General features: G+C 34.8%; 1 protein-coding gene across 1 annotated transcript in view; it reads left to right on the forward strand.

Moving 5' to 3' along the window:
• Nucleotides 1–9084: 9084 nt before the first annotated feature.
• KCNH8 (potassium voltage-gated channel subfamily H member 8) overlaps nt 9085–13454 on the forward strand; it is a gene marked incomplete at its 5' end in the record, with an annotated part of 99752 nt that continues 95382 nt past the window's right edge. Inside the window, 2 exons of the mRNA XM_010173913.1 lie at nt 9085–9212; nt 11989–12229. Coding sequence (XP_010172215.1) covers nt 9085–9212; nt 11989–12229 — 369 coding nt within the window. The remainder of the gene's footprint in view (nt 9213–11988; nt 12230–13454) is intronic.

Consider the following 13454-nt stretch of genomic DNA (forward strand, 5'->3'; position numbering starts at 1 on the left):
AAGGCCTCCTTGCCAGGTTGGCCTGCCTGTTGGCAAAGATACTTTTATCCTAGTAATAATTTGGATTAAAAACTGGACTACACTTTCCCACCACAGATTAAACTAAGCTGTGGTGTTATGGTTTAACTGGCTAGCTTTTTCTGGTTTCTCATTAATCCTTAGGTCTATACAAATTTCTAAGAAAACAGATTTATTTTGCTTATGCATTTGTTGGAGGGAGGGGTTGTTCTTTTCAGTGTGCCAGAAGTGAAATACCACGTGCCAACCATTTTGCATTCCAGATTTTTATGTAAAAAATGTCTATTGGGGGCAGGGATGAGCTCTTCTTAAAAATTCTGTAGTGTGCACTTTGATTTATTCTGCTTAATTACTATCTCAGCTACTTCATGATTGCTCAAGCTACAGCCCTGAATATTCAAGGCACAACCTTTCATTTTAAAGCTCCTTACACCTGTCAGGAGGTAGGATATTGAGAGGGGGACATACAGTCACCTAGATGTACAGTATCCAAAGCAGATAAAATTGTTTCAGGATGCATGAGGCACCATGCAGTTCTGTCGATGCAGGAGGTGGAACAGAAGCACAGTTTTACCCCAACTTTCCCACTGCCCAAAGGAAGAACTTATTGGGGAAGCTTTTATTCTGCAGTGACTCAGTTACATCCTCTCTATGATGACTTTGCTCCTGGTTGACCATCAAAGTAGGAAGGGTCTGTGTCTGTTTTGCTCTCAGTAAAGAGAAGCTTCTTTCCTTCTGGTCAATGCATGAGAGTGTAAACACTTAGGGAACAAAAATAGAGCTACCTTCCTATTCTCTGTTCCTGCCAATACATGTGAGCACATAGAGGCTCTCCCTCTCCCCTTTCCACCTTCTTATGCAAGCAAGTTGTATTTGAGCCTTGAACCTCTAGAGGCATATCAATCTTTATGGCCATTGCTTTAGCTTTTTAACAAGTGCTAAATGCTAGTGGCAGTTCCATCCAGCAACTCTCAGAAAGGCACAGGGTATGTTCTGGAGGTGAGGAGAAAATGGTCTTTGCAGTATATGTGGCATGAAATGAGAAAAAGTTCTTGAACAAATGCAGAGCAGCAGAATGCATTCTGGGATATCCTGGAAGGGTGAGAGAATATATGAATTAGCAACCAAATAGTTCATTGACTCACCAGTTTCTGGATAAACTCATGCAATCTCCTCTAGATTTTCCTTAGAAAACAAGCTAACAAATTATGGAGATGGGGAAGTTGTTTGTTTGGGTTTTTTCTTTTTTTTTTTTTTTAATTTTTGTGTTTTTCTGTTTGTTGGACTCAATTATGTCAGGCATACTGGAAAGTATCTTCAGAATTCCCTTTTAGAGTTTGCTAGCTCAATCATGTGAGACTCACAACAGAATGCATGGAAGAAATAGGGAATATGTTTAGTATGGACATTGCCAATTAGAAGAGCTCTTCAGAGTTGTATGTGTGGTAGGTGTTTTTTTCGAGGGGTGAGGGAGGGATTTTTGAGGAGGTAGAGGGTTTGCAAACCTTTGTACATAAAAGTCTTATTTCTATGTAAAAAAATCTGGAAAGGAAAATGTCTTTAAAGACTTTCACAGGCATAGACACAACCTGGTGTCTTACATTTTATTAATTAAGAGACCATAAGGACTAGAATGCATATTGCATATGTACTTTGTGTTCAGAAAGACAAATAAAGAGACTTGGACCATTTGCAGAATTCACCTGTAATTGCAGTTCTACTGAATGTAGTTCATGCTGCAGCTCCTCAGAGCAACTCTGAGGAGTTATAACTCTGAGGTCCTATAAAGACTCAGCAAATAAGACCTATTACAGGTGAGTTTTGCCTAACTGTAGCAAAGACAGTTTTACAACTGCCAACCATCCATCCTACCTTATATAATTAAGGTTGTATAACAGTTTGATTTATGACCAGTCAATTTCATAGTCTTAAAATTTCATTCCTTGAGAGATAAACAGAGATACTTTATGGGTGTTTCAATGACTACATGAAACATTTCACGGACATTATAGATTTTTTTTATATATGTCTTAGCTTTTTAAACTAATTTCACATTATAGATTTTTTTATTTATATATGTCTTAGCTTTTTAAACTAATTTTCTTAAAAAGCTGGTTTCCCCCCTGGGTTTAACTCTTGTCAAGTTGTATTGGCCACAAAATATTTTTATAGGTGACTGATCTGTTTCTGAATTGATAATAAATATATTAAGAAAACAAGTCTTCATTTTCAAAAGACTTGATTTCATCATAAGATAGAAATTATTTAGATGTATATATTCCTATTTTCACTTCAGTGAGCAAGGTTATACTTTACTGTCAACTTCTATGGAAATCTTTTTCTTTTTGATTAATTTGTCCAAAGATCAATTATTGTGAAATTATGATCACATCAGATTACAAATAACCTTTCTCAAATATTCTGGAGCACAAAATATCAGTAAATAAGGTATGTGATTGAATTATTTGAATTAAAGAAAAAAAAAAAAAACACCTTTAAATTCAGTGAGATTATGTCCTTAAATAATACATCCTTGCACAGAAAGACAGACATTAACACTTGCTGAAGTCAATTCAAAGTTTCTCAGTAAATTAAACAATTGTAAATATTTAAGCCTAGAGTTTTTTAAAAAATATTTCAAATATTTTATGTATTATTACAGTAATATTTTTGTTAATAATGATAAATGAGCATATCACTTGGCCAGAAGCTAGCATTCACTCTGTGAAATACAACCTGTTCCAGGAAATAAAAATCACATAAAAAAACAGCTGAAAGAATAAGTGATGGCCCAGTTGTAAATTCAACACTACATTTTGTAAGAACTACATATGACCACTCACTTCAGTTAAATCAATAGACATGTTTCAAATTTGGTGGTTTAATAAAAAATTACAATTTTCCCCCTTGTGAGATTATTCTAATTGTGTAGTAATAAGCTGGTAAACAAACTATTTTTACACGATTATGAAATCATATAATGCAGAGCCATCTGGTTGTAGCTTACTGCTTTTCTTCAGAGCTCTTCCTTGCAGTGTTTAACGATAGCTATATCTATACTGTCTTTCCTATTTTTGCCAACATGATCAATCAGGTTTACTGTATATCATGACTTGAGATGGTCATATTTATACTGTTTGAAGAGCATAGTCAATGTATCTGAGTTAATCTTACCCTAAGTCTAACAGTCCCAACTGACAAGCAAAAAAGACAGCAGTGGCAATCAAGCAGTTGGGGCTGGAATTTAACCATGACCGTGGAGATAATGTGGTTATGAAGATGTAAAAAAGCAACAAACTTTTATGATCTTGTTCTTAGCAGTGAACTCTTGTGAATGGCTACTGTACTCAAAGGAGTGAAAAAAATGGCAGAAATACTGCTGAGAGTTCTGAGACTGCAGCCTCACAGCCTTTAGGAATACTCTGTCCCATTGTTTTTTGTAGAACTACCTTCTTTGAACAAAGTTACTCAGGTGTGCATGTGTTTCCAGGACTAAAACTTCAGACTACTTTACCTCACCCATCTCTACCTCATTCACATATTGCCAGTATATTGTGTTCTGAGTTAAATTTGAGAGGTGCACTGTTTTTGATGCACTGGTTGCTTTTATTTGTTCTCTAACTTCATGATTGCTTAGGTAAAAACAGATAAATCACTTGGATTTTCCTGTGTAATATGGATGAAATGCTAGATATTTTTTTTAATTTTATTTTTTGCATCCATTCACACTTGTATAGAAAACTTTCTGTGATAATGATCCGTTATCAGACTGGGAGATGTTTCTGTACAAGAGCATGTAGGGCATTTAATCATACCAGAAGGAAATCTAGGTAGTGATTTTAATTAATGCATATTCTATTGTTATAATGCATAACCTGAGAAAAAAAAAGTGAAGGCAGTTCTTTTGAAGGGATACAAATTAATGTTGTGAAAAAACGAGGAATAATGCCAAGGTTGAGACATTTTTTGTCAATAATGGGCAACCTTCCTGGCCAGAGTAGGATAACTTATTTTAGTTATTGGAAAGAGATGCATTTTATGGTCTGTCTCATACCACAACCTGTCTGCTATGGAGTGGGCATAATGCTTCTGGGTCACCTCAGAGTTACTCAGTGTAGACAGCTTGAGTCCACTATACAAGATTATGGTGGTTCTGCTTGTATGTGTTGGATTTACTTTCCTCCTGCACCTGTGCAATTACAACCAAACATGGGGCTGGAAACCTAGAACAAGAGCAGGGTGGTATTTGGGTGCAGCCTGCTTGTGCCTGTGGAAGAGTACCTGGACTGTGATCTGATTCCTGTCACCCTCTCAGTTGTCCTGAGAAAGAAGGTCCCCAGGAGTTTGCAGACTGCAATGGGCTCCCTTGACCATGTGTTGGGCACCCCTCCTCCAGGTCCAGCTCTGTCTCAGGAAGGAGTTATGATGTCTTTTATTTGTTACCACCTGAACTTCATGGCTAAAAGAACAGTATGAGTCTTATCTCTCATTTGATAATTAAACACTTTATTTTACATTTTAAGGATTTAAATGTATTATACCTAAATTAGGGAATGAGAACGTTATAAACCACAAAGTATTCTGGATTATATGCAGTGTTATGTTCTGACTACTCTGATATGCTTTGAAGGAGAGCAGACATAGATTCAGCTTTAATTTGGTTAGTAAAGCTGAGTTTACAGTTCTTTTGCATTGCTAGGGCAGTTTATGCTTAGTAGATCTTATCAGAACTTGTCAGATTTTATTTTTCTGAATTATCCCTAAGAATTAAATTTATTTTTTTCCAAAGAGACAAGAAAAGAGTTATACCTCCACTTCCTATTAACTTTAAGTGGAAGATTGATGCCTCATGTTCTTATAAAAGCACAAACAGATGATTCAGCAGTTACAAAAGCATGTGTCTGTACATTTTTCTGCAACCTTCACTTACGTGACTGTAAGAAATCTTAAGCTGTTATGAGACTAATGTTAAGACTGGCAGAGATTTGTCATTAGTTTCTTTCCTTAGAAAAAACTTCTGAGATTGTCATATGTGATGGTTGTGATGCTATGCCTAATTACATTGGAAAGAAGAAAAAAAAAACACAGAAAGAGAGCAAGAAGATTTTAAAAACTTATTAGTACTTTACTAATCAAAGAAAAGGGAAGTTAACACTAAATTGCAAAGCATCCTTTTTAAGAGCTATTTTTGGGGAATTACCATCACACAGGAAGGGGTGTGTAGAAGCATCAGGAAACAGAACCCCAAATCTGAGCTTTTTTAAGAGCAATGATTTTTCACAGTATTTGGGGAGATGAGAAATCCTTTTGATTTTAAGCATAGAGTAAAAATAAAACAGCTGTATTTTAAGTGACTTTCTGCTTATGGTTGGATTTACTATTGTATCTTTTTGCTAAGATGAACATGGAAAGACAAAGCAAGTCTGTCAGGTACCTATTTTATTTTTTTTTTTAAAGAACCTGAAGGAAACAGCTATATGTTTTTTAAAAATAAACTGTCTCCTTCAGAACAATGATCTGTAAACTGAGTATGATAGGAAAAGAATGAAGGTTCCAGACAAAAATCACATACATACAAAGGCACACCTGGTGAACAATATAGTTCAGGATAAAAAGGACCAGGATTGTGCCTCTTTTCCTAAAGGCACTGGGAAAATCAGAAAGCAAGAGAGTTCACAAACATGTATTGATTATGTTATAAGCTATTGACATGTGCTCAGGTGATGTTATTCTCTGATGGTATCTTATCTGCACAGGCAATTCAGATTTTTTTTTTCACTGCTAATAACTACAATAAAAAATATTCAGCATTTCTTTTTAAAAAAGAAAAATATTATTACTTCATAATGAATGTCACACTTTCCTTTTTTATCTGTGCTTTGCTGTCTCTAGGAGTTGAGCGACTTCTAGTATTAACATAAAGACACTGTTAGCCTTTGCAAATAGTGCAATCAGCATGTGATGGAAGTCACTTGCTGTGCAAATATGTAACTGGTATGATTCTAAGTGCCATATCAAGCCCCACCGTCTGAGTAGGTTAATAAGTATAGAATTCTTATAAGGAATTTGGTTTTGTTTAAAGAGTGAAGAGAAAATGAAAAATCTGTGTCAATAAATATATAAGAAAAAAGAAACAATGTTAGCTGAATATTTGTACATTGACTTCCTCCATAGTAACTGTTGCCATTGTGGAAAGAGATGGAGTTATGGCCAACTTTCAACTCAGTGCTCAGCATGTAAGGGAAAGGCAAATCTGAGTTTAGGAATTATTAAGAAAAAAGACCTGAAGGCATTATTACACTAGTATATCAGGCAATTTTGTATCCATATCTTAAAAGCTGCACGTTATTCTGGAAAAAGGAGCTGCTGAAAAGACATGGGAGGTCTAGGCAGGGTAAAGAGAAAGCCTGCAACGTTGACCAGAGCTAGAGCAATCCACTTCCACACAGGAAGAGCCTTGTATTGCTGGGGATGCTGGAAGTACTTGAAGAAACTCCACCTGAAGGCACTGTGCCTGCCTTCTGCAACACAATTCAGTGTGGGTCTCACAACACATCACATCACCTGGGATGATATATCTACTGCCTACCAGGATGGACTATCTTGTGCTTTGTAGGTTAAGGACATGAGGTATTAGATATCAGGCATCATGAGGATGAAGCCTTTAGCTTAAGAGTCCTCAAAGTGTTTGTGGTAGCTTAACTTGGCTGGCAGCCAAACACAACACAGCTGCTTGCATCCCTTCCCCACTCACCCTCCCAGGGAACAGGGGAGAGAATTGGAGGGGTAAAGGTAAGAAAACTCATAGGTTGAGATAAGGATAATTTAATAATTAGAGTAAACCAAAATTAAAATAGTAATGATAATAAAAATGGTAACAACTATATATATATATATATATATATGACTGATGCATAGTACAATTGCTCAACACCCACCGATAGCAATCCCAGAGGAGTGAAAAGGGACCCCAAAGCTGCAAACCCTGGAGAGAGAGCCCGAGCAATTCCCAAGAGAATCCACCTCCTTTCCAGTCAGCTCTTGTTAATATACCGAACATGATGATATGATATGATATGATATGATATGATATGATATGATATGATATGATATGATATGGCATATCCAACTGTCAATTCTGGGTTTTGCTAACTACTACACTTTCCCCCTCCCAGTCCTTTGCACTTGCAAATTGCCCAAATACAATGTCCTTGTACCTTATCAACATTCTTCTCATAACCAATCCCACACTGAAACGAAAACACAGTGCTTTCTAGCTACTAATAAGAAAATTAACTCTATCCTAGCAAAACCAGGACAGTGGTGCTGACTGGAAACTTGGGAAAGGTATTTGCCTGCTTTCTCAGCCTGCCTCATAGCTGACCTGAAGTATATTTTATTGACTACTTTGCAAGGCAGTAGAGTAAACTTAATGGCCTCAACCAATATGGTAGATTAAGTTGAGAAAGGAAACAAAGAGAGGCCTGGGAAAAGTTTTAAAGATAATTTCAAAGTCATATGACAAAACCAGACTACTACAGATGACAAATACTACAGTGGAGACCTGATTTAATAGACTTAAATTCATTTTTACTCAGAGAAAGAGATAAGCTCTTTGCTCTCACACAGAATTTAAGATCACTTTAAAAATTATTTTTAGTTTTAAATGGTTCAATGATTGAGAGATGAAAATTAAAAATCTCACATTCATTTAGTTGAGTATTTTCTGAAATAGTCCCTTTTGTTTTATCTTTCATTATAGTGGGCACCTGTACATGTTGTAGCTCTAAACTACCTGCAGGCACCCAAGTTGAGATGGGGAAGTATAGGGCTTCTCTATCTGCCTTCTCCAGCTTTCAAGTAGCTCTTCAGTTTTGCAGTGTAACACTTTTTCTTTCCTTTTTTATTTTTTCCCCCCCTTTTCCTCCATACATGTGAAAAATCCTCAGCTAGCAAGGATTCTTGCATGAATTACATGAAACCTTCACTGAGAAATTTGGAAAGTTTAGCTTCCTACACTTCATCTTACGTATGCTTTTGTGTTGTAGAGCCAAAAATATATCAGTCTTCTATAATTCAAATCTTTCTTGCTTTTCTAGGCAGGTTTCAAGATGTAGCTATTTTGCTTGTTGTTAATTTCTGTCTCTGCTAATTGGTTTTTGGGCTTTTGTTTTTTTTTCCTGCCTTAATTTGTATGCATTGAATTGACTTTAATTAAACCTGTTTGACAGACAGCTTCTTCCTTTATTCCCATAATTCCTTTTTTCTTAATCTTGACACATCACAAAATGTCTGCTTTCATTTACTGTGGCATCAATTCACTGTAATTCTATCAGAGTCACTGGGGTTGCTTTGAATTTACTGCTGTCTAAGCAAGAACAAAATTTGATCCCATGACTGACAATTGCAGACATCTGAATGGAGGGAAAAACCACAAATCTTTCCAAAACAGTGTTCAATCTTTACTCTTGATGGATTTCATGTCACCAAGGAATGTGTCAAGTGATTATGCCTGTGACCATGTGGTGGGAAAAGAAGTCTAAACTCATGAATATAAGAATTGAATATTACTAATGAGCAAGCTTGTAAAATTAGCGTACTCTGACATAATGGAATCGTAGTATAAGTCAGATTCTTTGTTTTTAAAAAGTACACCATGAGAGGTGTTTTTTTCTTTCCCTGAAATAAAAGAGAGAGTAGGAAAGCCTTAAGGGCATTTTAGGTGGTTACTCCTAGCCATGCTTGCGTCTTGGTAGTAATCACTATTTGATTTTCTGAAACAGCAAAGAGTACATTTTCTTATCTATGAAATTATATGTTGTAGTTAATTACTTCTGAGTTGCAAGAAGGCATTTGACAATTAAAACTTTACAGTGATTTTTATGTGCCCTTCATGAGAGGGATTTGTTTTCTTAGCTGCAAAAGATTAAGCAAAATTAAGAAAAGGTGTGTATAATCTTTACATCTAGCTCTATTTCTACCAAAGTCTAAAATGTCAGTAGTTCAGTTCCCAAAGGTTTAAGTGTCATTTCCTGATATTTAATGGCTCTCATTTCTGTTCTGCAGAAAAATGGAAAGGAAGAGGAAGATCGAGGTCACATTTTGAGTCAGCACGAAGACGGAGTAGAGCTGTCCTTTATCATATCTCTGGACATCTACAAAGAAGAGAGAAGAACAAATTAAAAATTAATAATGTAGGTATAATTCTTCTCTTTTTTACAAAAAAAAGAGTACTCTTTGTACTGTTTTTTTTTTAAATACTGTAAAATATTGGTGAGTACCTGAGAAATGCCCTAGACATAATTTTATAGTAAAAAAAGGAATAAAGTAGAGTACATTTAAGTGCAGTTCTACTTACTATAGTATTTGTTATACTTCATATAGCAAGACAGTGCATTTACAGAATCACAGAATTGTAGGGGTTGGAAAGGACCTCTTTATTTACTCCAGGAAAGCAATATTGTAAAATTTCTCCCAATTTTATTTTAGTTTCCAGTTTTCCTTACTCTCCCAATTATTTCATTTGAATAATTAACTATTTGCCAAGAAAATAATGAAGAAACTGAAGGTGTTACTCTAGCTAAAAATCCCTATGCAGTGTAAGCTCCAGAAGGCCACAGTTCAATTAGGCAGCTTTTCATGTGAATGTCTCCAACATTGAGCAGAGTAAATTTATCTTTTCATTCACTAATTGAAGTAATAATGTTTCTTTCTTTAAATTACTTTTGTTTTCCCCTAGTAGCTATAAGAAATAAGTTCCTAAACACCCTGTGAATATTGAAAAAAAAAAAAAAATCAAACAATAGACAAATCCAAAAACATAGCAGCAGAAAGACTTCTAAAGAAATATGCTCAAGAGAAAGAATAATTCTTCTACTCCATGGAACTAGGTTGCAGGAGAAAAGTTAATGCAGAGGAAGACTGGAGATACCTATGAAATCAGGATGTACATATTTAAATTTGCTAGAATAATATCTGAGAGCCTCTTCCAGCAGTGAGAGCTTATAGTTATTAGAAGCAAGGGCAGCAAAAAGAAATCTTTTTTATTAAATTCTCAGAACAGTATTTAGTTTCTTATTTGTGTATCATTATCATTGAAAAGCTAAAACATTTGACAGAGCCACAAGAAGAAAATGGTCTTGTTTGTTTGTTTGTTTGTTTTATTTTAAATGAAGGATGGAATACAGACAGGGGTTAAAGTAGCTAAAGGTTATAGATCCATGAACACCCTAAAAAGATGATCTGCCACTGGGCATGTTCCTTTCATTGGTTACCAAAATTAAGCAGCAGTGCAGATATATTCTCCTAGACATTATTTCATTAGAACTCAAAAGTAGAAAAAACTTGGAATAGATTAAGGACATGAAAATCCACAGCTGGTATATGCCTCAAAGGGCATACAGTCATTTCCGTTGAATGTAAATGTTAAATGTTAAAAAAAGGGTTTTTTTTAAAAAAGGTTAAAAAGCTAAAAATGTTAAACAATGTTAAATGTTGAAAAAGAGTAAAAATTAAAAAAAAAAAAAAATCTGCAAAATATGACCAGGTCTTCCAGTGATATTTTCATAGCACAGTAATGTTTTTTTAGGAACAAGACTTTTAAATAGCTTGTGTCGACTTTTCTGTACTGTTAAAATCCTAGTGCAAGTGATATTATACTGGTTTAAAACATTTGTTGTCAGACTAATTTACTACTTTTAGTGCATAGATTTTTAGAGCTATGAACTGGAAGTCATAAGAGTAACATTTTCTTACCTGTGATTAAAAATGGGTTGAGGTTAACAACGATGACAATTCAGCCCCTAAGATTCATGAATGAGAACCAAGAGTGGAGAAGGCAAGAACATCAGTATTTCCAAACAAACACACAAAAAGAAAGGCTGTGACAGGCAAGGCAAATGTGATTAAGTCTGCAATCACACGTTGTTGCCTTTTTATATTCGTAATGAATAACTTCAAGATCAGAAGTAATCTTGGCTTGCTGAAAACAACAATATTGTTTTGTGAGGCTCTTCATTACTGGAACAGCATTAACCAGGGGTACAATGACAGTGAGCAAGAATTTTGTTAGTAAATAATACAAGACAATTCATGTAGCACATGTTGCTTTTCAGGAAGGCAGGTGGTTTTTGTTAAAACTCTGAAGGATGAAAGGTAAGAATTTATAGAATTGGTGTATGAGACGGAAGTCATTGTTGCAAAGACCTTTGCTGGTTAGATGACAAAGGCGTGAGACACATGATGAAGCTAGGTATAGTGAAGAGTGAAGATAGTCAGTTCTGGAGCTGTAATATGGTGGGTCTACATTTGTATTTTGGTTTAGATCAAGAGTGCAATTTTAAAGAGAATCCAAAAATTATTCCTACTAATTGTGCTGTGGTTCATAGCTGTCTCAGGCACACAAACTGGATTCCCTCAGATGAAACTAAACCAGGAGAGGTGCTCCAACTACTTCTAGCTGTTCAGTACACAGGACCAGGCTAGATTTAATCTTGAAACAACCTCCCCACAGCACTAAAATATGTATAGGAAGGATGTTTTTTCTTTAGCACTATCTATTCTTTTCTATGTGTTTATTCCTATTTTTGCAGTACTGTGTCCTCATGAAGACAGAGCTTTAGCTCATCTGTCCAGAAGGAAAACGTTGCTCTTCAGTCAGAATTCACCCAACAGAGGAAGAAATAGGTTGCTAGATTCAGTCCCCTCCTCATTCTATTTAATCTGTTCCTTACTGAACCTTTTCCTGCCCCAACATTCACAAAAGTTGTTCCATCAACTGAACCATCTGTCTAAATAAGTGTGAGGACTGCATTAAAAAAAAAAAAAAAGCATTAGTTCTTGCCTATATATATGAATATGTCATATTTCTTTATGCTTTTTAAAAAAAGCCCAAATGGCTTCATTGGAAGAAATGTGTCTGTATAATCAGATTATGGTTTTGTCTCATTTCATTTTTTCTCTCTTTTTCAGAATGTTTTTGTAGATAAACCAGCATTTCCAGAATACAAAGTTTCAGATGCAAAAAAATCCAAATTCATACTGTTACATTTTAGCACTTTTAAAGCTGGCTGGGACTGGCTTATTTTACTGGCAACGTTTTATGTTGCTGTGACTGTACCTTACAATGTTTGCTTTATTGGCCATGATGAGCTGTCTACAACTCGAAGCACAACTGTCAGTGACATTGCAGTGGAAATTCTTTTTATCATTGGTAAGATATATTTGCGGTTTGTTTAGGACTTCTTTTTTTACATTTAAGGTTTTCACAAAATGCATAATGTAGAAGACAAAATAATTATTGTTTTTATGAGTTTTAAAAAATAATCCATTTTAGCTGTATAGTTTGAGATTTTATCTGAACTTTAGATCAACTTTTTTCTTCCTTTTTTTTTTTGTTTGTTTTACTTTAAATTGATTCAGATAATACTGCTGTTACTCAAAAGGTACCTTTTACCTTAAGAAAGGTTGAAATTTTTCTTTTTACTCTATAGATGACTAAAACCTTCCTGATTTAAGAGTGTGCCTTGGAATTACTATAGTGTTGTTCATAATGTACTTTTTTTTTCAATTGCCTTTTACAGACACTTAGAAGACCTGTGGGCTACAGGTTGAAAATCATTAGATTTTAAAAATTAATGACATAAGATTAAAACTCATACTTCAATAATGCAAATGCACAATATCAATATGCTATACTGACAACGGGGATAAAATTTAAGAGATTGCAGCTTCGCTTCTATTCTGTTCTCTAAACTTTTTATTTCAATGATCCATTTAATCCTTATACATTTAAATAATTAAAAAGAATACAAGGTCATGTCTAATAGTGGCCTTGTAGCAAAGGAATTCCTTCTTTGTATTATATTATTCATTTATTTGTGAGTATAGAAAAGAATCCCTGACTAGGGTCACACAGGTTTTTCCCCAAATTTTTATTGTCATAACACCACTCATTACTGTCACATTGACAAACTGTAGCCCAGATCTGTTGATAATATGCAGGCAGGATAATATTTTAAAGAAATAAGCAAAAAGTTGGGTATGTCTTGAATATGAAAAGGCTTAAGATTGATTCTAAGAGAGAAAGAAAATGAACAAAATAATTAAATCATTCTCAGATTTTAAAATTCTTTTCTACTCTATTTTTTCTTTATTTGTAGCTTAACTCATACATTAAAGCAATGCTATGATAATCTCTAAGGAACTAAAGAAGACAAATTTCTTGAACAGTAAAAATCAACTCAGAATGCCTTTAGTTTAACAGAAATTTTCTTACAAAAATTTTGAAAAACTTATTCCATTTCTCTGACAGCTTTACTGTAGACAGTAAGACTAGTAGGTGATGTGGTTGACTGAAGAATCAGATGTCAGGATGGATAAATATTTGTGCTTCCTCCCTTGGACACTGATTTGACATTACATTTAAGGTCTAATTT

The sequence above is a fragment of the Antrostomus carolinensis genome, unplaced genomic scaffold (assembly GCF_000700745.2).
Source record: "Antrostomus carolinensis isolate BGI_N321 unplaced genomic scaffold, ASM70074v2 scaffold3128, whole genome shotgun sequence".
NCBI lineage: Eukaryota > Metazoa > Chordata > Aves > Caprimulgiformes > Caprimulgidae > Antrostomus > Antrostomus carolinensis.